The sequence below is a fragment of the Lacerta agilis genome, chromosome 17 (genome assembly GCF_009819535.1).
Source record: "Lacerta agilis isolate rLacAgi1 chromosome 17, rLacAgi1.pri, whole genome shotgun sequence".
Taxonomy (NCBI): Eukaryota; Metazoa; Chordata; class Lepidosauria; order Squamata; family Lacertidae; genus Lacerta; species Lacerta agilis.
In genome coordinates, this window is record NC_046328.1 from 25,288,397 (window position 1) to 25,315,398 (window position 27,002).

General features: G+C 48.0%; 2 protein-coding genes across 2 annotated transcripts in view; both read left to right on the forward strand.

Moving 5' to 3' along the window:
• Nucleotides 1-5,198: 5,198 nt before the first annotated feature.
• Nucleotides 5,199-18,499, forward strand: LOC117061533 (solute carrier family 22 member 6-A-like). The gene is made up of 10 exons (XM_033174387.1): nt 5,199-5,748; nt 7,350-7,453; nt 9,231-9,385; nt 11,877-12,045; nt 12,501-12,624; nt 13,322-13,434; nt 13,925-14,139; nt 14,565-14,673; nt 15,701-15,904; nt 17,499-18,499. The coding sequence occupies exons 1-10, from the start codon at nt 5,332-5,334 to the stop codon at nt 17,578-17,580; spliced, it is 1,692 nt and encodes a 563-aa protein (XP_033030278.1). The 5' UTR covers nt 5,199-5,331; the 3' UTR covers nt 17,581-18,499.
• Nucleotides 18,500-24,395: 5,896 nt separating this feature from the next.
• The window catches only part of ATG2A (autophagy related 2A), a 36,507-nt gene continuing 33,900 nt past the window's right edge, over nt 24,396-27,002 (forward strand). The window contains exon 1 of the mRNA XM_033174106.1: nt 24,396-24,686. Within this exon, the coding sequence (XP_033029997.1) occupies nt 24,516-24,686 (171 nt within the window). The 5' untranslated portion in view covers nt 24,396-24,515. The remainder of the gene's footprint in view (nt 24,687-27,002) is intronic.

Below are 27,002 nucleotides of genomic sequence, written 5' to 3' on the forward strand. Positions count from 1 at the left end.
CCTTTCCTTTGCGCAATGTAGTTGGTCTTTAATTGTACCCGCCCGACGCCCCGCTCGATGCTTTATTTCTTTGAGATCTTGCCGCTGCTTCCTGTTTCTTGGGAAAATAATAACCTCCACCGCCCCCCTCCGATGTACCACTTTTAATCGCATCAATGCCAGCCGTTTAATTGACATTGACGCTGACCTTTGCAGGGGAACAGGGAAGAAACAGGTGGATTGACACTCGCCCCGCTCTTTTTGCGGGCAGGTGATTGCTGTTAAGCGCGCGCGCGCGCACCCATCTCATCTGCAAATATATATCTGTTGAGCGCAAGGATTAATGCAAGGGAGCACTTGTTTGCCTCCTGTGCATTTAAGCTGTTGCAGCCTCCCCTCCTCGTGGCGGCTGCGGCTGTCCGAGCCGCTCTCCGGGGGGGAGAGTTGAGTTGCGAGATGAGCGATAATGGGCCCATTAATCCATTTAGGCGCTGGCGATTAGCGCTGTCTCATAACAGGCCTGGGAAGGGAGGCAGGCCAGAGGGGAAGTACAAGAGAGTGCTGGTTGGCATCACCCTTGTGAATTTTCTCCCCACGGTGATTTTCCATCTTGCAGCCAGATCCTGTGCATCAGTCCTTTTGCCCAAGGAAGCCTGGCTTTGCCTAACACCGCCTAGTGGCAGAGGCAGCCAGCAGCCTTTATTTATATAGCTATCATTCATTTGGATCAGCAGTTCCCAAACTTTTGAGGGCCACTACGCCTTTGGTTCCATAAACTCATCCCCAGTGCTTCCTCCCCTATAAAAAGCATTATTCAAAATAGCTGTTTGCACAACCTGCTAAGGAAGATTATAACACAGTAAAATTCAAAGCAGTAACAATTAATTGCATATTTATTCAATATCCAAATAAAACTATTTGCTTTAATGAATTCAACAAAATTTATGAACTTGATCCAGTGAGACACGCTTTTCAAAGTCTGACAGTCTCTTACACTTCCAAAACCCAACCCACCCCCGCTACCCCCTTGCCTCTAAGTGCCCACCTAAGTAATCCCACCCCCACCCCTGGCACTACTGCCCACTTTGGAAACGACTGATTAAGTTTTTTAAACAAATGTATAGACCACAGCAATTAGCCATCTAAACTGGACAGGGTAGAAACAGAATGAAATGCAGGAATACAGGCTCTAAGAAGAATCAAATCAATTGAGCAAACTCTAGAACACTAAAACCACCCATACAAACTCTAAAAGCAGAAGCATTTCATCAGTAGGTAGTTTCCACTCGGCCTCTTCAGCTTGCAGAACTGGCACTGTTACAGAGGCTACATAATACTCATTCCACATTTGTAAGAAATTGATCTTTTAGTGCGGCAGCACCTACACTTTGGAATTCCCTGCCTATTGACATCAGGAAGGCTCCTTTGCCACACTCTTTTTGGCACCTGCCAAGCTTGCCCAGACACGGTAGAATGTTGAGTATGTTTTAATCTTTTAGCTCCTCACTGATTTCAACTGGTTGTTTTTTAATGTTTTAAATAGCTGTTGACTGTTCCTACTGGTGATGTTATTGTTTTGTTCTTTTTTGTAAACTGCTCTGAAGGTTTTTTGTTTGTTTTACAATGAAGCTGTATATGAATTTTATGACTAGGTTACACACCTCACGTAAAATCCTTCCAAAACAAAACAAAAATGCCTTTGAACAAGGCCCAAGTACAAGGCATCTCCTAGAGGACTGCAGTGGCCCTTTTTCCTTCAAGAGATTGAAAATAAATGCTGTTACTGTATACCAATTTGTGGGGCAACCACAGTTGGGAAGTTGTAGGAGAGTTGTCCAAAACTCTCCTGGCAACCAGGGCTGCTGGCTCCCAAAGGCTGCAGAACAGGTAGTGTGGAGACAGCCGGGCCTCCAGGTACCCTGGTCATAAGAGCATAAGAAGAGTCTGCCGGATCAGGCCAATGGCCCATCTAGTCCAGCATCCTGTTCACAGAGTGGCCAGCCAGGTGCTCTTAATGGGAAACCTACAAGCAGGCCTGCTTCTTGGGAGAAAAGCAATGACAAACCTAGACAGCATCTTAAAAAGCAAAGACATCACCTTGCCGACAAAGGTCCGTATAGTTAAAGCGATGGTTTTCCCAGTAGTAATGTACGGAAGTGAGAGCTGGACCATAAAGAAGGCTGATCGCCAAAGAATTGATGCTTTTGAATTATGGTGCTGGAGGAGACTCTTGAGAGTACCATGGACTGCAAGAAGATCAAACCTATCCATTCTCAAAGAAATCAGACCTGAGTGCTCACTAGAAGGACAGATCCTGAAGTTGAGGCTCCAGTACTTTGGCCACCTCATGAGAAGAGAAGACTCTCTAGAAAAGACCCTGATGCTGGGAAAGATGGAGGGCACAAGGAGAAGGGGACGACAGAGGATGAGATGGTTGGACAGTGTTCTCGAAGCTACTAACATGAGTTTGGCCAAACTGCGAGAGGCAGTGAAGGATAGGCGTGCCTGGCGTGCTCTGGTCCATGGGGTCACGAAGAGTCGGACACGACTGAACGACTGAACAACAACAACAAGCAGGCTTTGAGCACAAGAGCCCTCTCCCCTCCTGCAGTCTCCAGCATTGCTACCTCCAACCATAGAGGCAGAGCACAGCCATCATGGTTAGTTCGCCCTCTCCTCCATGAATCTGTCCAGTCACTTTCAAGCCTCACACATTCCACCTTCATTTCAAAGGACAGGTCAGCACAGAGACCAAAGGGACAGAGACAGTTTAGGAATTTGGAGGCCACCTCCTCTATCTGCCTCTAGCCTCTAAAAAGCCACACAAGCCTCTCTGAAACAACCTGAGTTGCACCTCGTCTTCCAACCCCTTGGCAACCCACCTTTCTCCTGGCTCTGCCCCCTCCAAGTGTGCTCCCTTTGCCATCTCCTTCTGAACAGCTGTGTGGATTGGGCCCAAAGGGAAAGGGGAGGCGAGTGGGCATCTTGCCCGAAGGTGCTTGAGAACCTGGAGCCAACCCTGTTTAGCTGAGCAATAGCTGGCTGCTAGCATTTCCTATCTCCCTCCTGCTGCACCCGCTCACATCCTCTGCATCGGTGGCTTTGTCCCTCCTTAACTGAACTCATTAGGCATCTCGCAGGAAGAAGAGTTGCCCTATGGAGCAACTCCAGGGCAAGCCAGGGATGAATCTGGCAGAACTTGCAGGCTCCCTGGGCACTGACCCGTGGGCAGAGATGGCGAAACTTTGAGGTTGGAACATGCAAGAGAAAAGGCCCTGGCTCACCCCAGAGTCTACTCTGGATTGCAAGAAGCCGTCTGCAGATTCATAGTATGATAGATCCATAGAATCATGGAATTGTAGAGTTGGAAAGGATCCTGGTACCAACTCCCTGCAATGCAGGAATATGCAGCTGTCCCATACGGGGATCGAACTTGCAACCTTGGTGTTATCAGCACCATGCTGTAACCAACTGAGCTATTCAGGCACATCCAGAATAACTTAAAAAGAACCTGCTGGGTCAGGCCTAGCAGCCACCTAGTCCAAAGTCCTGTTCTCACCCGGGTCTCCCAGGTCCAGCATTCTAACCACTATAACACACTGGCTTTCAAAATGTGCTATTTTAACACCCTGTGACTTACAACTGGAAGCGGCATTGATCCTGTTTTTTGCAAATGTTTCTTTGCTGAACGGCAGTATATAAATCTTTTAAAATGAAACGGTGCTCTTTGCACGCACTCAGAGGCAATCTTTATTCATGTCAAACTCCAGCGCTGGCACTAAACTCGGAGGATGAGTCCAGGTAATCCTGACTCAAACCAAGTGTTTGTGTATGCTGAGTGTCTAGCTATGTGTCACTGCACTCTTCTGATTGTGCAACAGAAGCAACCTCTGCATCATCATATGCCTGGAGGAGAGACCTGGAGGAAATCGCCCCCATTGGAGAAGCAGGACAGGGTGTGTGCCATTGTTTGTTTGTGAGAGAGGGACAGAAGCAGTTTCTAGGAATTTGCAGCCCAATGGCCATGATTCAGGGTAGAGGGGAAGCGGGGCAATGGCCTCGTGCCTGGCAGGAAATAAGATGGTTAAATCATGAATCATTAACTATTTTGTGTATTGCTCTTTCTTCCTCAGACGTAAGTAGGTCAATCTTTTTTGGGGGGAGGCACCGTTAGTTTATTGTGTCTTTGTACTGTACTGATTAAATGGGTGAACCCTTGCAAAATGTGTCTGTGTTTGTGGGGTGGTGGAGGGGAGAATCCCTCTAAGCTGCCTCTCCAGTCAGAAAGAAAACAGGGAGTTGGGGGGGGGGACTTTAACAGGGGTGGGACAAGGAATCTCTTCTTCTTTAGCTCCAATACCTATAGAAAAAGGGAATGTAATGAGACCCACACACTGCCAAATGCATTTGAATCAGAGCCAACCCTATCATTAGGTATGAGGTATCCACCCTTGGGCAACTGATTCTGAGAATCCTGGAAGGGCAGCAAGTTCTTTTTAGTTCAGTAATAAAGTATTATGCTTGTGGGATTTTCTGCATCATGTGGCAAAAGAAGCTTGGCTGCTGGTCCTGGACATGATGCCTTGACTTGGGGAGGGAAATTTATTGCTCTCTTCATATGAAGTGCTAGGATACCCAATTTAAACTGCCATGGCTTCTCTCTCTCCCCCCCCCCCAAAGAATCCTGGGAGCTGTAGTATGTTAAAGGTGCTGAAATTTCTTAGGAAGCCACCATTCTACAATTCCCATAATGCCCTGTGTAGAGGAATGGATTGCTAACCACTCTGGGAATTAGACTTATAGAATCATAGAATTGTAGAGTTGGAAGGGACCCTGCGGATTCTAGTGCAACCCCCTGCAATGCAGGAATATTATTTACCTATCCAACTACCTATCCCATTATTTACCTATCCAACCAACTGAGCTATCCTCAGTTCTGGGAGTGGGATAGGGGGTCTCCCAGTCCCAAGAAATCTCAGCACACCCTTAACAAACAACAGCCCCCAGAATTCTTTGGGTGAAGCCATGGCTGTTTAAAGTGGTACTTTAAATGTTTGGTGTGAATGTGGCCATTGGGTTGGGCTAGACAACCCTTGGGGTTCCCTTCCAACTCTACAATTCTACTCTCCAGTTGCATCTTTCTCAGCAACTGGGCTCTGCATGCTGCTGCAGACCAGGAACAGAGCAGGTATATGTTCACACATACACACGCATGCGTACAGTCCTAGCCACAGCCACCCCAATGGCCAGGTGGTGACTGATTAACCCACCTCCCCAACCACCCTCCACATCCTTCCCCCTGGCATAAAAGGGCACCCTGCGCTTGGGACAAAGGTAACGCCAAGAGGAAGGATGTCTCCTGCCAAAGGCCTGCGTCGCCTCTCCCTCTGCCCCAAGGGCCCTGTAGCTGCTATCCCCTTTGGGGACCTGCTGGAGAAAGTGGGCAGCATGGGCCCCTTCCAGGTCTTTTCTGTCCTGCTGCTCACCTTGCCAGTCCTGCTCCTCGCCAGTCACAACCTGGTGCAGAACTTCAGCGCCGCCTCCCCGGAGCACCGATGTCGCCTGCCGTCGCCGGCCAACACCTCCCATCACGGTCACCCTCTCCTTCTGGACCAGAGCGTTTGGCCAGACAGGTGCCACCGCTTTGCTGTCAGGCTGGCCCTTGACACCAATGGCTCCCTGAGCCAGGATAGGGACCCTGAGCTGGAGCCATGCCAGGATGGCTGGCAGTACGACCGCAGCACCTTCACCTCCACCATCGTCACTGAGGTATGAATAACATTAACAGCCTTCCTGGCTTCACACCTGGCTTCTCCCCATTTTTTATGCTCACAACAGCCCTGTGAGGTAGGTTAAGTGGAGAGAGAGAGGTTGGCTCAAGTGAGCATCATGGTTCCATGGGGAAATAATAATAATAATAATAATAATAATAATAATAATAATAATAATAATAATAATAATAATAATAATAATTTATTTATAAACTGCCCATTGAAACCAATGTGAGAGCTAGTGGTGGTGTGGTGGTTAGAGTGTCAGGCTAGGACCTGGGAAAGACCAGGGTTCAAATCCCCACTTGGCTGTGAAGCTCACTGGGTGACTTCAGGCCGGTCCCTGCCACTTCGCATAACCTACCTCAAAGGGATGTTGTTGTAAGGATTAAATGAGGACAAAATGGGGAGGAGAAGTATGTGGGCCACTTTGAGCTCCTTAAACAATATAAGATAGAACCAGAGAGTTGGTACCCTGAGGGTCATCTAGTCCAACCCCCTGCAATGCAGGAATCTCGACACGCAGCTTCCCATCCAATTTGAAACCATACTGGACCCTGCTTAGCTTTGTGAATAGAATAACAGTTTTATTGCTGCGCCACTATATAAATAAATAGCCCCAGGCCTTCCTGTCTCTAGCCCAACACTCACCTTGGAACCCCAGGCAAGACCCAGTTCCAAATGACCAATATGGGTGGCCTCAAAACATTATGTCACAAGGAGACTGCAGGGAGGGTGACAACAGACAAAGAGGGAAGGCATTGCCCTATCAGATGCCAAGGCAGCCTGGCAGCCCATCTTGGAGGCAGCTTTGAAATGATCCAGGAGGCGATGCACCTGTTTACCCTGGCCTTCGACACCAATGTTTTGTTTATTTGTTTTATTGCATTTCTATCACAGCCCAAGTGGGGATTTGAACCCCAGTCTCTCCCAGGTCCTAGTCCAACACTCTAACCACTACACCACCCTGCCTTCAGGATCCACCCTTTTACAATACAGTGGTACCTCTGGTTACGTACTTCGTTCCGGGGGTCCGTTCTTAACCTGAAAGTGTTCTTAACCTTTTGTACCACTCCCGTAGCCGCTGTGCCGCCAGAGCACAATTTCTGTTCTTATCCTGAAGCAAAGTTCTTAACCTGAAGCGTTATTTCTGGGTTAGCGGAGTCTGTAACCTGAAGCGTATGTAACCCAAGGTACCACTTGTATTGTGAATGCAGTGTGTTTTAACTGTTTTTCATTCTGAGTTTTAAATTGTTGCAGCCCTCTCTAGGACTTGGTGAAGGGCAGGTAACAACAACAACAACAACAACAACAGAGCTGCTAACCTTCCCTTTTTTGCATTGGGAAACAGCCATAGCTGTCAACTTCCCCTTTTTTTGCAATGGGAAACAGCGCTGGAATAAGGGAATTTCCTGCAAAAAAGGAAAAGTTGACAGCTATGCAACAGGAACTTGAGTGGGGTTTCCCCCCCTCAGTCTCCACCCACTCCCCTCCATTGCATGCTGCCCACAAGGACCAGTTTGACAGCTCATGTTTCACTGATTTCCCCCTCCCCAAAGGCTGCCTCACCAAATCTGCCTCCCTCTCGCTTCCCTGCAGTGGGATCTGGTCTGTCACCTACAACCCCTCAAGAGCCTGGCTCAGTCCCTCTTCATGGGAGGAGTCCTGGTGGGAGCCTTCATCTTTGGAGACCTCTCAGACAGGTAAGAAGCCAGCCTGCTCGCCTCACCTTGTTCTTAACTGGGTGGTCCCACCTCCCTCAAAAACCATAACCTCTCCTTCTGGATCTGTCAGCTTGAATAATTGTATCACACACACACACACACACACACACACACACACACACACACACACACAAATCCTTACCTCTCCTGAACTCAAAGAGGCAATTCAGCTGACGGTCAACAGCTCCTAGCCACAATGGCTATGATCTGCAGCAATGCTTCTGAATCCCAGTTGCTGGAAACAGCAGGAGGGGAGAGTTGCTCCTGTGTTCGAATCCTGATTGAGGTTTTCCCACTGAGGCCACTGGCCAGATCTATCACTTTCTTCTTGTGTTCTTACAAGTGTCTCTCTCCCAGACATTGGCCTTTTGGATGCAGCTTGCTCCCCATAACACTCCAAATCTGTGTCAGAGGTGGGGAACTGGTGTGCCCCAGCCCCGCCGCCATGTTTCTGGTCTGCAGGTCCCATTGTTGTTCTCCGTGGGCCTGGGGCTGGTGGGAGTTGGGGTGCAGGCACACCCAGACGGCCACAGGCTCCCTATTGGCACCAATAACCCAGCAATGGGAATCCTGCAGCATTGCTCGATGGGCCTGTAATTGATTCACAAGCCTCACTTAATCATTATTAGGTTGTCAGGAAGAGCAGAACGATGCGAGACCTGCAACTGGGTCATTTAAGGCCAAAGGCCTATCTAGCCCCACATGCTGGTCCCATGAGGGCCAGTCAGGTGCCTTAGGGAGTGTGGTCCACAGGGCCGGCCAAAGAAATGATGCTGCCTGAGACCAGGGACAAGATGGCTCCTCCTCTTCTTCCAGGAATGAAAGCTAAGCAGGCTGCCAGCTGACAGTTAACGTCAACTTCCTCCAGTATACCAGAGGGCTGGTGACAACGACCATGTTCACACACCATGCCTATAAAGAGCTATCCTGCCACTTTGAACAGTTATGGCTTCCCCCAGAGAATTACGGGAGCTGTGGTTGGCAAAGGGTGCTGAGAGTTGCCAGGAAACCCCTACTCCCCTCCCAGAACTACAATTCCCAGAGTTCCCCGTGAAGAGGGATTAGATGTTAAAACCACTCTGGGAACTGTAGTTCTCTGAGGGGAATGGTGGTGGTGTTTCTTCCTGTCAGCAGCAACCTGTCGGCAACCTTTGCAAACTACAGCTCCCAGGATTCTTTGGGGGGTAGTAGCCCTGACTGCTTGAAAGTGGCACAACAGTGCTTTAAATGTATGCTATGGATGTGGCCTAGCTTAAGGGTTCAGAACAGGCATATACTGCTCTGCGCACACAAACACACCTTCCGCCAAGTATGTACCACCTGAGGCAGCAGGGCTCTTATTCCTAATGCTGAATTGTGGTTACTTGAAAATGGAAGTGGAAGGTACCAATTCCACAGCCTATGCCAGAGGAGGAGAGGGGAGGCCCAAGCACACAAGGCCTGTCGCAACCCATCCCTCGTTGTCATACGAACCCTCCTAATATTATTCATTTATTTAGAGCCTTTATACCCCACTGTTCAGCCAAAAAGGCTCCCAGAGTGGCTTACATGCTACTCAGGTCACTGTGCCTGCAGGGTTACAATAAATAAATAAAAGACACGGCACGCAAGGGAAGGGGGAAAGGGAGGGAAGAGGAAAAAATCAAGCTCAGGCACCGTTGCTCTTCTAATGACGAGATAGAACATTTCAGCAACTTCACACATGCTGCCTACAAGGCATTTCCCAGAGCTGACCATTGACATCTTGGTTGTACAGGTTTGGGCGCCGTTTGATCCTCATTTGGTCGCTGCTGCTGGTCGCTGTCACGGGGACAGGGGCTGCCTTCTCTGCCACCTTTGCCACCTACTGCATCTTCCGCTTCCTAAGCGGCGTGGGCATCTCTGGCTTCCTGCTGAACTACGTCTGCCTCAGTGAGTGCCACTGGTTGTGCCCTGGAGACAACCTGGGATGATGGTGGAGGGGATGGAGGAGAACATCACCCTCCCTGCTCTGAGGAAAAGGCCTTTGCTGAAACTGGTCTTTGCTTCGGTGGTGGGGGAAATCTCCCATGGGTGCCCCTGGCCTTTCCCCATTGCTCTCTCCACAGCTGCTCAGCTCTCTAGGGTCAAGGGCAGAGGAGGACCTTCTCCATCACTTTTGCCACCTGATACTTTTATTAAATGTCAGGGATTGAAACTGAGGCCTTGCCTGTGCAGTGCAGGTGTCCTGCTGAGGACCAATTGCCCCTTCCCATAATGTTTGTCCATCTTGAGAGATAGCCAGTGTGGTGTAGTGGTTAGAGTGTCAGACTGGGACTTGGGAGACCTGGGTTCAAATCCCCACTTGGCCATGAAACTCATTGGGTGTGACTTTGGGGGTCAGTCACTGATTCTCTCATCCCAACCTACCTTGCACGGCTGTTGTGGGGATTAAATGAGGAGGGGAATAACAGTGTGTACCACTTTGAGCTTTAATAATAATAATAATAATAATAATAATTTATAGACACCCCTATACTCTCAGGTGGCAAGAATACACAGAGGAACTATACCAGAAAGATATAGAGGTCTCATGCACCCCAGGTAGTGTGGTTGCTGACCTTGAGCCAGACATCCTGGAGAGTGAAGTCAAATGGGCCTTAGAAAGCCTTGCTAACAACAAGGCCAGTGGAAGTGATGATATTCCAGCTGAACTATTTAAAATCCTAAAAGATGATGCTGTTAAGGTGCTACACTCAATATGCCAACAAGTTTGGAAAACTCAGCAGTGGCCAGAGGATTGGAGAAGATCAGTTTACATCCCAGTCCCAAAGAAGGGCAGTGCCAAAGAATGCTCTAACTACCGCACAATTGCACTCATTTCACACTCTAGCAAGGTTATGCTTAAAATTCTACAAGGCAGGCTTAAGCAGTACGTGGACCGAGAACTCCCAGAAGTGCAAGCTGGATTTCAAAGGGGCAGAGGAACCAGAGACCAAATTGCAAACATGCGCTGGATTATGGAGAAAGCTAGAGAGTTCCAGAAAAACATCTACTTCTGCTTCATTGACTACGCAAAAGCATTTGACTGTGTCGACCACAGCAAACTATGGAAAGTTCTTAAAGAAATGGGAGTGCCGGATCACCTCATCTGTCTCCTGAGAAATCTCTATTTGGGACAAGAAGCTACAGTTAGAACTGGATATGGAATAACTGATTGGTTCAAAATTGGGAAAGGAGTACGACAAGGCTGTATATTGTCTCCCTGCTTATTTAACTTATATGCAGAATTCATCATGCGAAAGGCTGGGCTGGATGAATCCCAAACCGGAATTAAGATTGCCGGAAAAAATATCAACAACCTCAGATATGCTGATGATACAACCTTGATGGCAGAAAGTGAGGAGGAATTGAAGAACCTTTTAATGAGGGTGAAAGAGGAAAGCGCAAAATATGGTCTGAAGCTCAACATCAAAAAAACTAAGATCATGGCCACTGGTCCCATCACCTCCTGGCAAATAGAAGGGGAAGAAATGGAGTCAGTGAGAGATTTCACTTTCTTGGGTTCCATGATCACTGCAGATGGTGACAGCAGTCACGAAATTAGAAGACGCCTGCTTCTTGGGAGAAAACCAATGACAAACCTAGACAGCATCTTAAAAAGCAAAGACATCACCTTGCCAACAAAGGTCCGTATAGTTAAAGCTATGGTTTTCCCAGTAGTAATGTACGGAAGTGAGAGCTGGACCATCAAGAAGGCTGATCGCCGAAGAATTGATGCTTTTGAATTATGGTGCTGGAGGAGACTCTTGAGAGTCCCATGGACTGCAAGAAGATCAAACCTATCCATTCTCAAGGAAATCGGCCCTGAGTGCTCACTAGAAGGACAGATCCTGAAGTTGAGGCTCCAGTACTTTGGCCACCTCATGAGAAGAGAAGACTCCCTGGAAAAGACCCTGATGTTGGGAAAGATGGAGGGCACAAGGAGAAGGGGACGACAAAGGATGAGATGGTTGGACAGTATTCTCGAAGCTACTAACATGAGTTTGGCCAAACTGCGGGAGGCAGTGTATGATAGGCGTGCCTGGCGTGCTCTGGTCCATGGGGTCACGAAGAGTCGGACACGACTGAACGACTGAACAACAACAACATACTCTCAGGTCTCAGGGCAGCTCACAAGATAAAATCACAATATAAAATCACAAAATACATAATCAAAAGAAAAAGAAAAACCCAATAACTCCCCAACACATTTTAAAAGGGCATTGGATATGTGATATAAATGCAATAAGTAATAATAATAAACCTGTTATTAAAAAAAACATCCACCAACCAATATTCTCCATATATAAGCACACAACTAGAGACATTATTGAACCGCCTTGGTTCCTCCAGGTCCAGCTCCATATTCAGACTTTGGGATTTCCTGTTCTCCCTTCCCCAGGCCTGGAGTGGGTGCCCACTAAGCATCGTGCCACGGTGGTTGCCACGCAGAGTTACAGCAGCACAGCTGGGCAGGTGCTCCTTGCCGGCCTGGCCTATGGCCTCCGCGACTGGCGCTGGCTGCAGCTGGCCATCTCCGCCCCGTTTTTTGTCTTCTTCGCCTACTCTTGGTGAGTTTTGGGGTCCCAGCCCCTTTGGCTGAAATGGGGAAGGGGAATGAAGAGCGAAAGAGCATAGGAGCTAGGCTGCATCAACAGAAGTAGAATGTCCAGATCAAGGGAAGTCATATTACCGCTCTATTCTGCCTTGGTCAGACCCCACCTGAAGTCCTGTGTCCATTTCTGGGCACCAGAATTTAAGAAAGTTGTTGACAAGATGGAAGGTGTGCAGAGGAGGGCGACCAAGATAATAAATGGTCTGAAAACCAAGCCTTAATGGAGGAGAACGGTTAAGTGAGTTGGGGGTGTTTAGCCTGGAGGAGAGGAGATGGAGAGGTTGATGGGATATCCATCTTCAGATATCTGAAGGGCTGTCGCACGGAAGGGGGGAAAGCTTCTTTTCTGCTGCCAATACGTATAAATGAATAGACGGCCAGTTTCAAACAAGTCCTGGGATTCCTCCTCAGGTGGCTACCAGAATCAGCCCGGTGGCTCCTTATGAACAATAAGCGGGAGGCCGCCCTCCGCAACCTGAAGCATGTGGCCAAGATCAATGGGAAGGCGGCTGCAGGGGAGGCCGTGGTTCTGGAGGTGAGTGAAGACCCCCGGCCATCTTTGGCTGCGGCATGACCCACCGCCAAGGGTCAGTCTGGCAGCTGAGCATTCGTGGGTCCTGGTGGAAATACGTTTCGGGCACACATCCTACTGTGTCAGTGGCACACAACATTTGTGTGTGGTTTCGGCAGCTACTGGGCACCACACTCAGAAATGCAGTGGACCCTCCTTCTCAGAACAGCCTTGGGTCCCAGACCATTGTCTAAACTCACTGGGGATGAAGAGTTTTGTATTCCAACCACATCTGGGGACCCAAGGCTTAAGATGAACACTGGCCGGAACTAGGTGATGGGAAAGGAGAGCGGGGGAGATAAAATATCACCCCACAGATCTTTAGTTGCTGATGGTCCTGAAAAGTGGGGCAGGGTCACTGAGAGTGGGTTTGGGCCCTAGTGAATGTTTTCCAAGGTCCGCCAGCAAGGTTGGACCAAGTAATAATCTTTACAGGAGATAGAAAATAAAATGTGCGTTCACAGTTTTTATTAGAACAATATTTATTGTTACATACCTCCTCAATCGCTCAGCAGTGTGAGATTACAGGGGTCTTGGTCCTTACCCAGGGTTCATTTTCCCCTTGGAAATGAGGCACAGCAGAGATTGTGATGTCTCAGCCATCACATCCTCTTCCCTCTACCCAGTGCACTGAGATTTCTTGCCTTCCGTTCCTCCTCAGATGTTGGAGACCGAAGTGGCAAATAGCACTTCAAAGAGGGGCACCCACTCCTGCTTGGACCTGTTCCGCACTCCGACCCTGAGACGCATCTCTTGCTGCCTCATGTTGATAAGGTACCCTAAGAGGCTCCCAGAATGGGCTGGGGCAAAAAACAAACAAACAAACAAATGGGTTAGGGGGCAAAAGCAGATACAGAAGATGTGTAGGCATCAGAACTCCCCCCCCCCCGCCCCGCTTGAACATGTCCCTGATCTGTGATGATGCCTTTTACATCCATGGATGGAGAAATGGGAGGAACCCCTGGTCTTGGCATGGCTGCAATGCAGACCCCTATACAAAAATAATAGCCACATCCAGCTGGCCTGCCCACTTTTGCCTCTAGCCCTGCCTACAAACAAACAGCATGTGGACCCCGAAGGGGTGCCTACAGGGGGATGCAGACCTTAGGATGTCCTCCACCACTGATGTAGAATGAGATGACTAGACCTCCCAAAGGTTCACTGCATCTCCCGGCGACTCTGCCAGAATGCTGTCCATCTCAATGCAAGGGGTGAGCAAGGGCTGAGCCTCCCTCTGACCCCCTCCCTCCTTCTCCCCAACCAGCTTCTCCATCAACCTGGCCTACTTTGGCCTCTCCATGGACCTCTCTGTCTTTGGCCTGGACATCTTCGTGGTCCAGCTCTTCTTCGGGACCATCGACCTGCTGGCCAAGATGGGCTGCGCCCTTTTGCTGGCATTCTTCGGCCGGCGAACCATCCAGAGCCTCTCCCTCATCTTGGCTGGAGTTTTCCTCTTGCTCACCCTTGCGGTATCCCCTGGTAAGGAGCAACCTCTGGGTGAAGGGGCTGGGCGTGACGTGAGCGCCCCCGCCCCCCAAATAACCCTTGGGGAGGCTTCTTCTGGAGCAGTCAATTCATAGCCAAGATGTTCCTGGACAGGATGCTGCAGCAAGAAATTCTGAAAAACCATGGGGTTGGCTTTCCCACCCTGCGCAAGCTGGAGGACAGATTTGGCTACCAGAGAGTGGGGTTAGGGGTCTGGGGTGGGGGTCAGTGTGCCCACCGCTACCACACTGTACAATTGGGATGTGTCTTCCTGTGGGGATGGAGCGACAATTATGACTCGCTTGATTCAGATTCCTGCATTGCCAGGGGCTGGACTAGGTGACCCGTGGAGGTCCCTTCCAACTCTGGAATAATGTTTCTAACCTATTTTTCATCTTCTCCCCCCTATTTGTTTCTAGAAATGTTGACAGGCCGCCTGGCCCTTGTGGTGCTGGGGAAAGGCTGCCTGGCAGCCTCCTCCATGTGCCTGTATCTCTATGGTGGGGAGCTTTTCCCAACTGTTGTGAGGTGAGCTCAGCACTGGGCAAGGATGAAAAATGTATGTGCATGTGTGAACTGGATCTTGACCCTGGGAAATAGTGGCTGCCCCTATCAGCTCCTGCTCCCTGTTTTATTAGAGTATCAGCCTTGGACTGGGGAGGCCCCTCAAACCCCCACACAGCCTTCCTGGGTGACCTTGGGTTAATCGCCACATCTCAGCGTAATGTACCTCACAGGGATATTGTGAGGACAAAAAACAGGTGGAAGAGAACCATGTGTGCTACCTTTAGATCCTTGGAGGAAAGGACAGTTATAAATGTACTTTTGTATTTTTTTGAGTAAAAAACAACAACGGGGTACTGGTACTCAGATATTGATAAAAACCAAGGGTGCCACCACAAAAATGGCTGCCACAGGCAACAAAAAAGGAGACACAGGGACACAAAGTGGTGTTGTCCAAACCCCCGAAATTGGATAGGTTTGTATGAATCCTGGTACTCTGTACAGTTGTGAATACTGTCAGAAAAAAGGCCTTTGATGTATTCAAAAACTATTTAAATCATGATTTTATTATTTGTACCCCGCTCATCTGGCTGGGTTGCCCCAGCCACTCTGGGCAGCTTCTGACACATAGAAAAACATCAAAAATTAAATACTTCCCTATAAAGGGAAGCCTTCAGATGCCTTCTAAAAGTTGTATAGAATGATAATAATAATAATAATAATAATAATAATAATAATAATAATAATAATAATAAAGGATCAGGGGTAAGGTAGAGAATCCATGAAAAGGGATGTTACTCAACCCTAGCCTTGAGAAAGCGTTGGTTGTTTTTATTTTTCTTATGTATTTTGTGGTTTCATATCTTGATTTTGTTCTGTGAACCGCCCTGAGACACCCCCCCCCCCAGGTATAGGGTGGTATATAAATTCTAATCATCATCATCATCTAATTCTGATATGTGCATGTCAAAGCGTTGCAGGCAGAGAGCCAAAAGTCCCAGGAGAGGCGGGCGCTCTTTGAAGATCTTACCCCTGCTCTTTACTTTGGCAGGCAAACAGGCACCAGCTTCACCATGGTGATGGCCCGTCTGGGTGGCATTGTGGCCCCAGGGGTGCTGACGGCCGGCGACTTCCAGCCCTTCTTGCCCCTCGTGATATTTGGCATCACTCCCATAGTCTCCGGCCTTGCCGCTGGTTTCCTTCCCGAGATACACAACCTCCCCCTCCTGGACACGGTAGAAGAAGTGGAAGAAAGGTGAGTCTTTTTTTCCTCCCCTCTAGGTGTGTGTGTGTGTGTGTGTGTGTGTGTGTGTGTGTGTCTAGTCTAGTGCCACCATCCGCTTCGTCCCATAAACCGAGGCCCCCCCTACCCTACCCTAGGCAGAAAGCATTATTCAGAATAACCGACCCCTAAAGAAGATAGCAACACAATAAAATTCAAAGTAGTAACAATTGCACGTTTATTCAAAATCCAATTAGTTATTTGGTTTAATTAATTCAACAAAATGGATGGACTTGATCCAGTGATGCCAACTTTTTTAAGTCTGATATTTGCCTCCTGCGCCCCACCCCCACTGCCCTCTTAGTGCCTCCCTAGGTAATTCCACTGCCCCACAGCAGTTTCATGGAGGACAGCCCTGTCAATGGCTGCAAGCCATGATGTCTCAGCTCTGTCTCCATAACCAAAAGGCGGCAATGCTTCTGAGTTTGCTTGAAGCCACAGGAGGAGAGAAGGGTCTTGTGCTCAGATCCTGCTTGCAGGTTTCCCACAGGCACCTGGTGGGCCGCTGTGAGAACAGATGCTGGACTAGATGGGCCCCCTTTGGCGAGATCCAGCAGGCTCTTATGTTCTTAGTTTGAGAAGGAAAAAAAATCCAAGGCCATTGATATACAGTACAACACAATATCCTTATTTAGTAATAATTGTATCAATATACAGCTGGACAAAATGTTTCTCTGTATATACCAGGGGTAGGCAACCTAAGGCCCGTGGGCTGGATGTGGCCCAATCTCCTTTCTCAATCCGGCCCACGGATGGTCCAGGAATCAGCGTGTTTTTACATGAGTAGAATGTGTGCTTTTATTTTAAATACATCTCTGGGTTATTTGTAGGGCATAGGAATTCTTTCATTTCTTCCCCCCAAAATATAGTCCGCTCCCCCCCACATGGTCTGAGGGACGGTGGACCGGCCCACGGCTGAAAAAAGTTGCTGACCCCTGGTGTATACTGTTAAACACTAATCAATTTCTCAAAAGCTTTCTACCCACACAGCTGTTCTCGCAAACTTTCCCTTTCACCATCACACCTTTAATAGGACTTTCTTCTTTCTTTATTACACATCCTTACACACAACAGCCAGTATTAGCCAAACACATCAGTCTTAGTAACAATCATAATAGCAGCCGACAACAAATACCGTAATAATAATCAAAGCCCCTCTCCCTTCTTCCTATAATGGGGAAAGCTTGTGGTTTTATAAACCTTGAACATCCAATCTGGAGGAAGAGTCCTATGTGACACAAAAGCTGGTGCTCTGCACTTCAATGAGTTAATGGGAATAAAATGTGTTATCTTGCCTCCCTCCCATCCCCCGCAGCTGCTTCTGTGGGGCCAAATGCAGCTGCTTTGGTCTCTTCCGATTTTCTGATCACATGCTCTTTCCTGTCTCATTTCAAAATGATTCTCTCCCTCTCTCCACGCCTCACTTTTAACACCCTTCCTTCATGCGCAGCGAGCTCAGCTCTGTTCATATTCTATTCCCTTCCCAAAAGGCTGCATTTTCCCATCTCCTCTTCCTCTCACCAATAGGAGTATCTGCTTTTAATACTGTTGAATGTCATGTTCCTAGAGCCAGACGGAAACCCAAAGCAGTTCTCAAGGAGACGCAGGAGAAGAGCAGGGCTCAAGTCGTCTGGTCGACTCGCTTCTGAGCTTCAGATGTACAAGAAACAGGATCATTCTCTGGGAGCCAGCCTGGGCAGGAAGAGCAATATTCCTTACTGGAGCTCAGCCTCTTTCGAGGGACTCTGTAATGCATGGGACAATTAGGCTGCGGACATCCATATTCCAGAGAGAACTGGAACCTTGAAGAACACCTTCCTGCCTCCTTGCCCACCTGTGGAAGTGAGCTCACCGCCTGAGGCCCTCCTTGGAGTGCTTCCTCCATCCGAAGTGAGGTGGGAGGCGACTGGAGGAAGGACCTTCTCAGTGGTGGCCACTCATTGATGGAATCCTCTCCCCAGGGAGGCCTGCCAAGCCCCTGCTTTGTAACCTTTGTGGTGCCAAGCAAATACCTCCCCACTCCAGCTTTTAAAAACTTTCAATGGTGATGCTATTGCTGCCAGTTTTATGGTTTGTATTTAAAAATAATGATTCAGCAAGCATCAAAGTGGGCACTCTGCCTTTCTCTCTCACACATACACTCCCCTTGTCATAACTAGCCTTGCCCGACTATTTCTCCATTTTGGTTGCCAGACCACCTTTTTGTCGTTGGTTGGACAGAACGTTGGATGTGGAAATTGCAGAGAGACTGGGATGAATTTTCTCACTGTGGGATTTAAAAGATTGGTGGAATGGGAGGTGTGACTTATCCCCGAAACTGACAGATGGATGGAGAGGCCGCTGAAACAACTCCAACACTCTACACATACCTGCCTGTGGGAGACAAATCTCAGAGGAATACAAGAGAGGCCTCCCCCCTCTGGGTTGACAAATTAGCCAGCCTTTCTTGACTTGCTTACACAACTACTCTGCACAGGGGTTTTGCTTCCAGAACTAGTTCTGAGCACTATTTATTTTGTGTCTATGCTAGTTGATTGTTAATAAATAAACAGTTGCATTTGTTACCTGTTTGAGATGCCGAGTTCTTGGGAAAGCATAAAATTGGGGAACTACAGAGCATTAGAGCTGAGTAACACTAAACACTGGTGCTGTTTCCACAATGGGCATTTGCTGTGGAATAGTCACACTTTGTGTACTCCCTTTTTACAGGGCATCCAGGTGACTTCATGAACAAAGCATATCACTCTCACGTTTTCAGCTCTCCCTCCTCACTGAGCTCAGAAAATCTGACTAGTTATGGCCCACACAGATTGCTCTAGACATTTCTATCTTTCTATCTCTGTCGTCTGTTTCTTCTCTCTAGGAATCAGCTCTGTCACTTAACCCCTTCACTTTCCAAACAGCACTGTGTTTATTTTCTTTCCTCCTCTCCACATCCCAATTTCAGGGGTCAGGGATTCATGATTGGGAGTACTTAACACTGTGGTCTCACAATGAAAACCAGGGCCCTCCCCCCTCAACATTTGGGGCTGGGGAAATATTGGCTACAAAATGTTATTTGGGTTCCAGAAGTCTGGAAGCAGAGCTGCTATTCCATTTATAGTTTAAAGCAGATTAGCAAGGATTAGGCGCTGCTAAATTGTCAGTGTGTGAAAGGATCCTTTGTAAGTTCCACCTGCTGAGTGCTATGAGTCCCTTATCTCAGGTGTCCTCAGTAAGACAGTACTGGAAGACAATAGCCAAAGGTAGCAATGCAAAACCCTGTTCATACCTCTAAACAAAAGTAAAACAAGAGCTGCAGAACTGAAGGGAAGCACCACTTGTCTTGTGCCACTGGTCAGCAGCACAAAACCCACGCAGAAGGCTGCTTCCCTCACTGCCCAGGAGAAACATTAAGGCAATGATGAGACCAGTTTGACCTCATCCACTAGCCAGAGAAGGGGCTGGGAGCAACTGCCCCCCCCTCTCCATGCAATCCCTGCCACAAAGAACACTTACATCTAACACTCATTTTCCACCTTCCTTGTATGTTGCTTATATTAGACTGGGAGTCAGTAGCCGAGTCCTGACTTGGCTTTTAATATCTGTAGAGAGCTTCGAAAATTTTAGGTGCTTTATAAACATTAAATACTGTTATAAGAAAATTAGACAACAATACCGCTATCATGGGAGGTGGGGTGGCTAGCTGGAAAGCTAAATGGTGTCATAATTCTGTGTCTCTGATTGCCATGGGACAAAATCTAAGCAGAGTGGATCCTATTGACATCTAAACTAAAGTTTTATACAGCCTCATCAGGGTGATGATCCAAGGAATATGGGGAACCAAAAGGCAAATCTGCAAGGTTAGATCTTCAGGAAGACATAGACGGAGCTCTGTCTGAGGCTTTATTTATTTTTAAAATTCTAGAACCATTAATCCTTCTGAGAAATCCAGTGAACCATGCCTCTTATCCTTTCCAAGCATGGTCTCAGTCTTCCCTGCTTGATGCTGGTCAAAGATTTACTTGGGAAAGTTACCAGTCTGCTTAGAACCAGAGTAAACACAAGCCAAAGAACTGAAAGACTAGGGGAAGGCAGAATCCTAGCTGGTCTCTCTCCTCTCCTGTGGGCTGCCTGCAGAGAACCTCTTTCCCAGTTGCCCTGGTCTTTGTCCAACTGGTCAAGCTGACAGCCCTGGTGAACCTCATGGTTTCGGTACAGTGGTCACTTACCTATCACCAATACAAAGAAGAGTGAGGACAGATTAGAATATGCTACCATCTATACATAAATGCATTTTTTAATTGCTGCAATTTCTAATAATAATAATAATAATAATAATAATAATAATAATAATAATTAATACCCTGCCCATCTGGCTGGGTTTCCCCACTTGATTGTTTTTTTTTTTAAAAAAAAAAGCTTTACAAAAAAGACAAACCAACAAAATTATCACCAAGAAAAATTAACAGCAATAATTTAAGACTTCTGAAAAGTTAAAATAACAATAGACTAAAAATGAATTGAAACTCTCCATCAACTGGGGTAAAAAGGTAAAGGTAAAGAGACCCCTGACCATTAGGTCGAGTCGTGTCCGACTCTGGGGTTGTGGCGTTCATCTCGCGTTACTGGCCGAGGGAGCCGGTGTACAGCTTCCAGGTCATGTGGCCAGCATGACAAAGCCGCTTCTAGCGAACCAGAGCAGCGCACGGAAACGCCGTTTACTTTCCCGCCAGAGCGGTCCCTATTTATCTACTTGCACTTTGATGTGCTTTCGAACTGCTAGGTGGGCAGGAGCAGGGACCGAGCAATGGGAGCTCACCCCATCCCGGGGATTCGAACCGCTGACCTTCTGATCAGCAAGCGCTAGGCTCTGTGGTTTAAACCACAGTGCCACCCGCGTCCCTTCAACTGGGGTAGGATTGCCTAAATGAAAATGTTTTTAGCAGGCACCAAAAAGGGGACAGTGAAGGCGCCTGCTTGATACATCAATAGGGAAGGAGTTCCAGAGGGTAAGTGGTGCCACACTAAAAGACCCAAGTTCTTACAAATGCGAGAGGGATATTAGGAATAATAGGAATAGGAATAATTTATTATTGGCCAAGTACATTTTCCAACATACTTGGAATTTGTTTCGGCTACATTGCAATGTAAACATACAGACACTGTTCCTCTCACAATACAAAGAAGTAAAGAAACCCCACCCATATTTTACCTCCCTTTAAGCTATACAACTACGAATTTAACAATTTAATGGCACAAGGGAAAAAACTATTCTTGTGCCTGGCCGATTTTGTATATGAAGTCCTGTAGCGACGTCCAGATGGAAGTAAATCAAGCAGATGATGACCGGGATGTAAAGGATCTGCTACAATTCTTTCTGCTCTCTTCCTTACTCGGGTAGCATAAATTGTCTCTATTGAAGGCAAGCTAACACCAATTACCCTTTCTGCAATTCTTACAGCTCGTTGGAGCTTTTTCTTGTCTCTCTTAGAGGCTGTACCGTACCAAGCTGTTATAGAATTACAGAGAACAGTTTCAATGATGCCTCTGTAGAATTGAATCAACACTTCCTGGGACAATTTAAATTTCCTTAGTTGACGCAGGAAATACAGCCTCTGGTGGACCTTTTTAATAATACTATTGATGTTGCTTGACCAATTTAAGTTATAAGAAATTATGGAGCCCAGGAACTTAAAGGACTCTACTATTACAACCATGTTACCAAGAATGGAAAGTGGTGGCAGAACAGAAGAGTGCCTTCTGAAATCAATTACCATTTCTACTGTCTTTTGGATATTTAGTACCAAATTATTTTCGGTGCACCACGAAACAAAAATATTATGTGGCACCTGTGCAATCGACAGTTCTGCCAATTTAAGAAGCTGAGTGGGCATACTGTATGTGGGGTTAGGCGATCTCGCAAATAAACCGATGCCAGGTTGTTAAGTAACAACTTGAACTTGGTCCGGCCGGCAGAATTTTAGAGCCGCCCAGCAATGGGAGTCTGCAAGATGAACTGAGCAAGCTGGGCGAGGAGCAACATGAAACTTCTACACTGTAGAAGTTTATAAAATCATGCATGGAGAAAGGGGAGTGCTTTTTTTCTAGAAAAAAGCTGCCTCTACTCACCATGAAGTTGTTACAGTAAGCGCCACGCTTTTAACATATCCTCCGATGTACCCTCGTCTTTTCTAGATAGCTTCCTGCTTTTTGTATCAACTGCAGAATGATGGCCTTGTAGCAGCCATGGTGCCAAATATTTGGTAGAGTTGAATTATTATTATTGAAACAAAATCGAAAATTCTTTCTAGTAGCACCTTAGAGACCAACTGAGTTTGTTCCTGGTATGAGCTTTCGTGTGCATGCACACTTCTTCAGATACTATTATTATTGAATTATTATTAATAATTTATTTGTACCCCGCCCATCTGGCTGGGTCTCCCCAGCCACTCTGGGGGGTTTCCAACAAATATTAAAATACATTACATATACATATCACAGATAAAAAACTTCCCTAAGGTATTTTCTGAATGTCAGGTAGTTGTTTATCTCCTTGACCTCTAATGGGAGGGCGTTCCACAGGGCGGGCGCCACTACCGAAAAGGCGCTCTGCCTGGTTCCCTGTAGCTTTGCTTCTCGCAGTGAGGGAACCGCCAGAAGGCCCTCAGCGCTGGATCTCAGTGTCCGGGCTGAACGATGGGGTATACAGGACCGAGGCCGTTTAGGGCTTTAAAGGTCAACAGTTTAAGTAGTGCTCCCTAAGAGAAGCAGCTTGCTTTCCTACCCAACTGCTGAACCTTCAAGAAAAAGCACTTTCCACATACAAATTATAGGTGAAACGTACCGGTAATCCAGAAATTCTGCTGTGATTCCAAATTGCTTACTTAAAAATTAACTTCCTCAAATTAAAAAGACACTTTGGAGGAAATACATTTAGAATAGGGAGCACACACACACCCCACACACCTTTCATATAAAACAGGTAGGACAAGGCTTCCCCACCCACCCTGGTCCTATTTGTAAGGCGTACTGTATTCTTTTTTTACCCATGGTGCCACCACTACTGTTTGACAGCTATTTTATTGCTCTCTCCAACTTTCCTGGGGGAATTGAAATAAGGACACACAGTCCTTCCCCCAGAAAACCTACACAATATCCCAGGAAGCTTGGGAGCTAGTGGTGTGCTCTCCAAACTTGGGTCTCCAGCTGTTTTCGGACTACAACTCCCACCATCCCTAGCTAGCAAAACCAGTGATCCGGGATGATTGTAGTCTAAAACAACAACAACACTCCAACAGCAGCTGGAGACCCAAGTTTGGGAAACACTGGGCTAATGACAACTGAGGAAAGGCCACGTGGCTGCGGCAAAAGAGCATCTTCTTTCTCTGCCTAACCCAAAGGGATTCTTTTAATGCGTCCCCTTCAAAAGGGCCCATTTCATAAACCTGATTCTTCCTTCCACGCTGGACCCCTTATTCTACACCCGCAAGCAAGAGGCAGCCTTCGTGTGACACCCCATTCCCTCACGTCACAGCGCCTGCTTTTTAGGGGGGGGGGCGCAGAATCGACGCAATTGGTCGGTTAGTTAAGTATTTTTATTTCCTTACTTGATTTGGGGGGCACAGCTTGTCCCCCCCCCGGCTTCCTCCTTAGTCCCCCCTCCAAATCAAGTGAGGAAATAAAAATACTTAACTGACCAACTGCGTCGGTTCTGCGCCCCCCCCAAAAAACCCGTAAATCCTGCCCCTCCCTAAAATATCCTGGTTATGCCTACGGCCAGGAGGTGACCGAATGACCGGAGGCGACCGACAGAAACTGCCTCCACGCAAGCGATGAATGAATCAATTCATTGCAGTCACAGACCAGAGATGCGGATTATGATAGAGATGGCTGCGGCTTCTGTTTCCCGCGCTTTTTTTAAAGCGACAACTTCCTGTTTCCGGTCCATTTTCCTTCCCAAGGCAAAATTTGACAGAAATGCCGCCAGGGGAAGAAAAAATGGTGATAAGAGAAAAGCTTTCCTCCCTCTCTCGGAGCCCTAGAATTTGAGGACACCGACATCCAATGGCAATGAATGTCGGAAGGTTCAAGGCAGAGAAAAGAAAGGCCTTCTCCACGCACTGTATAGTTAAACTATGTTGTAACTCTGCTTTGAGGGAGCAGCACACCAATATAAAGAAAAACCCCTTACTAATTTTTACATCCTTTATAAATGTTAATACAGTAAAGCGTGGGAAGTGTTCCCGGAAGTTGCCTATCCACAAAGCAGCGCGAGTTACTCTGTTGAGCTTTTCTTGTATCAAGACACAGGGGACTTATTTCGCGCTCGCGCATCTCCACAACGGGGACTTATATCACGCCCCGCGGGGGGTTGTGTGTTTTCCTTTCTTCCCCCTTCCGCGTCTCATCCCCGCCCCGAGCGCGACGTCATGCACCCCGCCTACTGCTCGGCGAGCCAATGAGACGAGCGCAGGAGGGCGGCGGGGCCAATGAGCGCGCCGGGCCGCCAGCGGGGCCGGGCCTAGGGGGCCAAAGAAGCCGGGCGCGGAGCCGGGGCGTCAAGTGATCGTGGCGGCCGGGCGAGAGGCCGCCGGGGCCGGCCATGTCGCGGTGGTTCTTCCCGTGGTCGAGCTCGATCAAGAAGCGCGCCTGCCGGTACCTGCTACAGCACTACCTGGGACACTTCCTGGAGGAACGGCTCGGGCTGGAGCAGCTCAGCCTCGACCTCTACGCTGGCGCTGGGAAGCTCAGCCGCATCCACCTCGACGTCTGGGTGAGGCTCACGAAGCCCCAGGGAGGGTGCCCCGTCCGCCTCTGCCTCGAGCCCGGCCTTCTTGGGCCTCCCCACCCCCGGGAGTGGGAAGAAGGGCAGGCCAGGAAGGGTACCCCAGGCAGGCAGGCAGGCAGGCAGTTCCACCGGTAAAGCACTCCCATCCCCTCACTCTATGCAGGTAGCTGTGGCTGAGCGGAGGGGCTGCCTCTTGCTCTCCATTCGCAGCCGCCCCTCTTGTCACGGCCTACCTGGCTGTCCTTCCTCGGTCAAGCGTCCTCCTGTTATGAGTTATAAATATCTGCCCCATAATATGTGGTGCCAGCTGGGCTTCCCAAGGAGAATAAGGTGGCATCGCTGGGGCACTTCCTCCTCCCCGCAGCAAACCTCAGGTGGGATGGCTGGCCCAGGAGTTCACATGTCTCTCCAGCCTCCCATGTTATCCTCACAACAGCCCTTTAAGGCAGTGTTTAGGCTTAGAGAAAGGGTGTGCCGGTGAGATGGGGCGACTGACCCAAAAGTTTTCGACCACCCCATGTTGTCTTCACAACAGCCCTGTAAGGCAGGTTAGGTGGAAGGTGTGTGCATTGGAGTAAGGCCACCTAGTGAGCTTTTGCCTGATTTGGGATTTGAACCTGGGTTTCCCCAGTCCTAGCTGGACATTAAACATTACATTTTTAATGCTCAAAACAAAATAAAAAATTCCGTCCAGTAGCACCTTAGAGACCAACTAAGTTTGTTTTTGGTATGAGCTTTCATGTGCATGCACACTTCTTCAGATTTTTAATGCTGTCACCTGCCCTGGGACCTTAGGGTGAAGGGCAGGTAATTAATAAGAATACACCACCACCACACGGGCTTTCTGTAGAACACACTGAGCCTCTTCTTAAGTGGGCTCCAGGAAGCACCCCGCTAAAAGTGTGGGCTTTCCCTCCAGAGTTATGTATGTTGATCTAGCTGGGGTTGGGGTAGGTGTGGGGTGAGTCTCCCCACTCCCCATTGTGGGATGATGTTGGGAGCCAGCAGGGTTTTCTCTTGTATTTTACTTGGGCCTAGTTTTGTTTTACTTTGTTGGTGGAATTTTTTTTTCTATTGAGCCCTAGTATAGTATAACAAGCTTCATATTTTTCAGTTCCTTGGGTCTAGAATTCTGTGCAAAATGGAAATTGTTATGAGTATTAATAATACATTTGCATGCCAAAAGCTTCTGACATAATGCAATTGATTAGAGATAGACTATTAAGGTGCCACCAGCCATTGTTGTTGTTATTAAGAGAGGGAGGGAGACACTTCCTCTGCACATGAGTTCTCAATAAGATAACTAACAGGTAGATCAACAACCAGTTTGAGCATTTCAACATGTAACCATTGTCTTGACAATGCCAGAATATCCTCTGAGCAGGAAGAGGGACAGTCTGCCTTACTGCACGAGGATTATTATTGTTGTTGTTACAATTACATAAGACAGTTAAAAACAACAAATACATTTAAAGCTAGACTAAAAGTTTAACAAAGTGGTAATTACCCATTTATCCAGCTGGGAATGCTTGTTGAATGAAAATGTCTTCAAGTCTTTCAAGAAATTGCAGATATGGTGGGTGCCTGTTGTATTTGGATGGGAATGGGGTTTGTGGCTAGGGCAGTGGGGCATCTCTGGGCCCTCCCAGTGGCCTTGGACTCCTGACTCCCATCGCCAAAGCCAATGTCCAGGCATGATGTTGCAATCCAGACACATCTGGAAAGCCACATGCCGTGTCCTGTTCGGAGGTGCAGTGCTGGGGGGTGGGGGGAGCGAATGCAAGCTGATGTCTTTTGCTGAGTGATGCTGCTCCCTGGGCCCAGTGTCTGAGGTGGCCTTGCCCTGCCTCCCTTGCAGTGGGACACTCTCCTGGAGGAATGTGCTCTGGGTTTCCTCTACAGGTTGTTGTTGGGCTGAGCTTTTGCCAGGTGTTTCCTGCTGGTGGCTGAGCACAGCCAGCCTTGCTCTGCTTAGTGGCAGTGGGGCAGCCTTCTGGCCTCTTTTCAGTGATGTCTGCCATTTGACCCTTTGATAACTGGGGATGGGGCTCAGGCAGATTGACAGCAGCTTGGTGGCCAGGCTCCTCCTTACCATGCCGAATCTCCCAGGTTCAATCCCTTGCATTTCCAGGTAGCGCCAGAAAAGACTCTTTGTCCGATAGCCACTACTTGTCCAGGTTGACAATGCTGTACTGTGCTTGGTGGACCAACACCCAGGCTTGGCATGAGGCAGCACCCTAGTTTCCCCATCCCACCTCCACTTTATCTTGCCTTGTTGTAACCAGGTGTCTTGGCCTGTAA

Excerpts from the sequence above, each read along its gene's own strand:
- LOC117061533 (XM_033174387.1), top strand. The coding sequence starts at position 5,332 with ATGTCTCCTGCCAAAGGCCTGCGTCGCCTCTCCCTCTGCCCCAAGGGC. Across the intron at positions 14,140-14,564 it reads CACCCTTGCGGTATCCCCTG|AAATGTTGACAGGCCGCCTG; the intron begins GTAAGGAGCAAC and ends ATTTGTTTCTAG. Across the intron at positions 15,905-17,498 it reads GTAGAAGAAGTGGAAGAAAG|AGCCAGACGGAAACCCAAAG; the intron begins GTGAGTCTTTTT and ends TCATGTTCCTAG.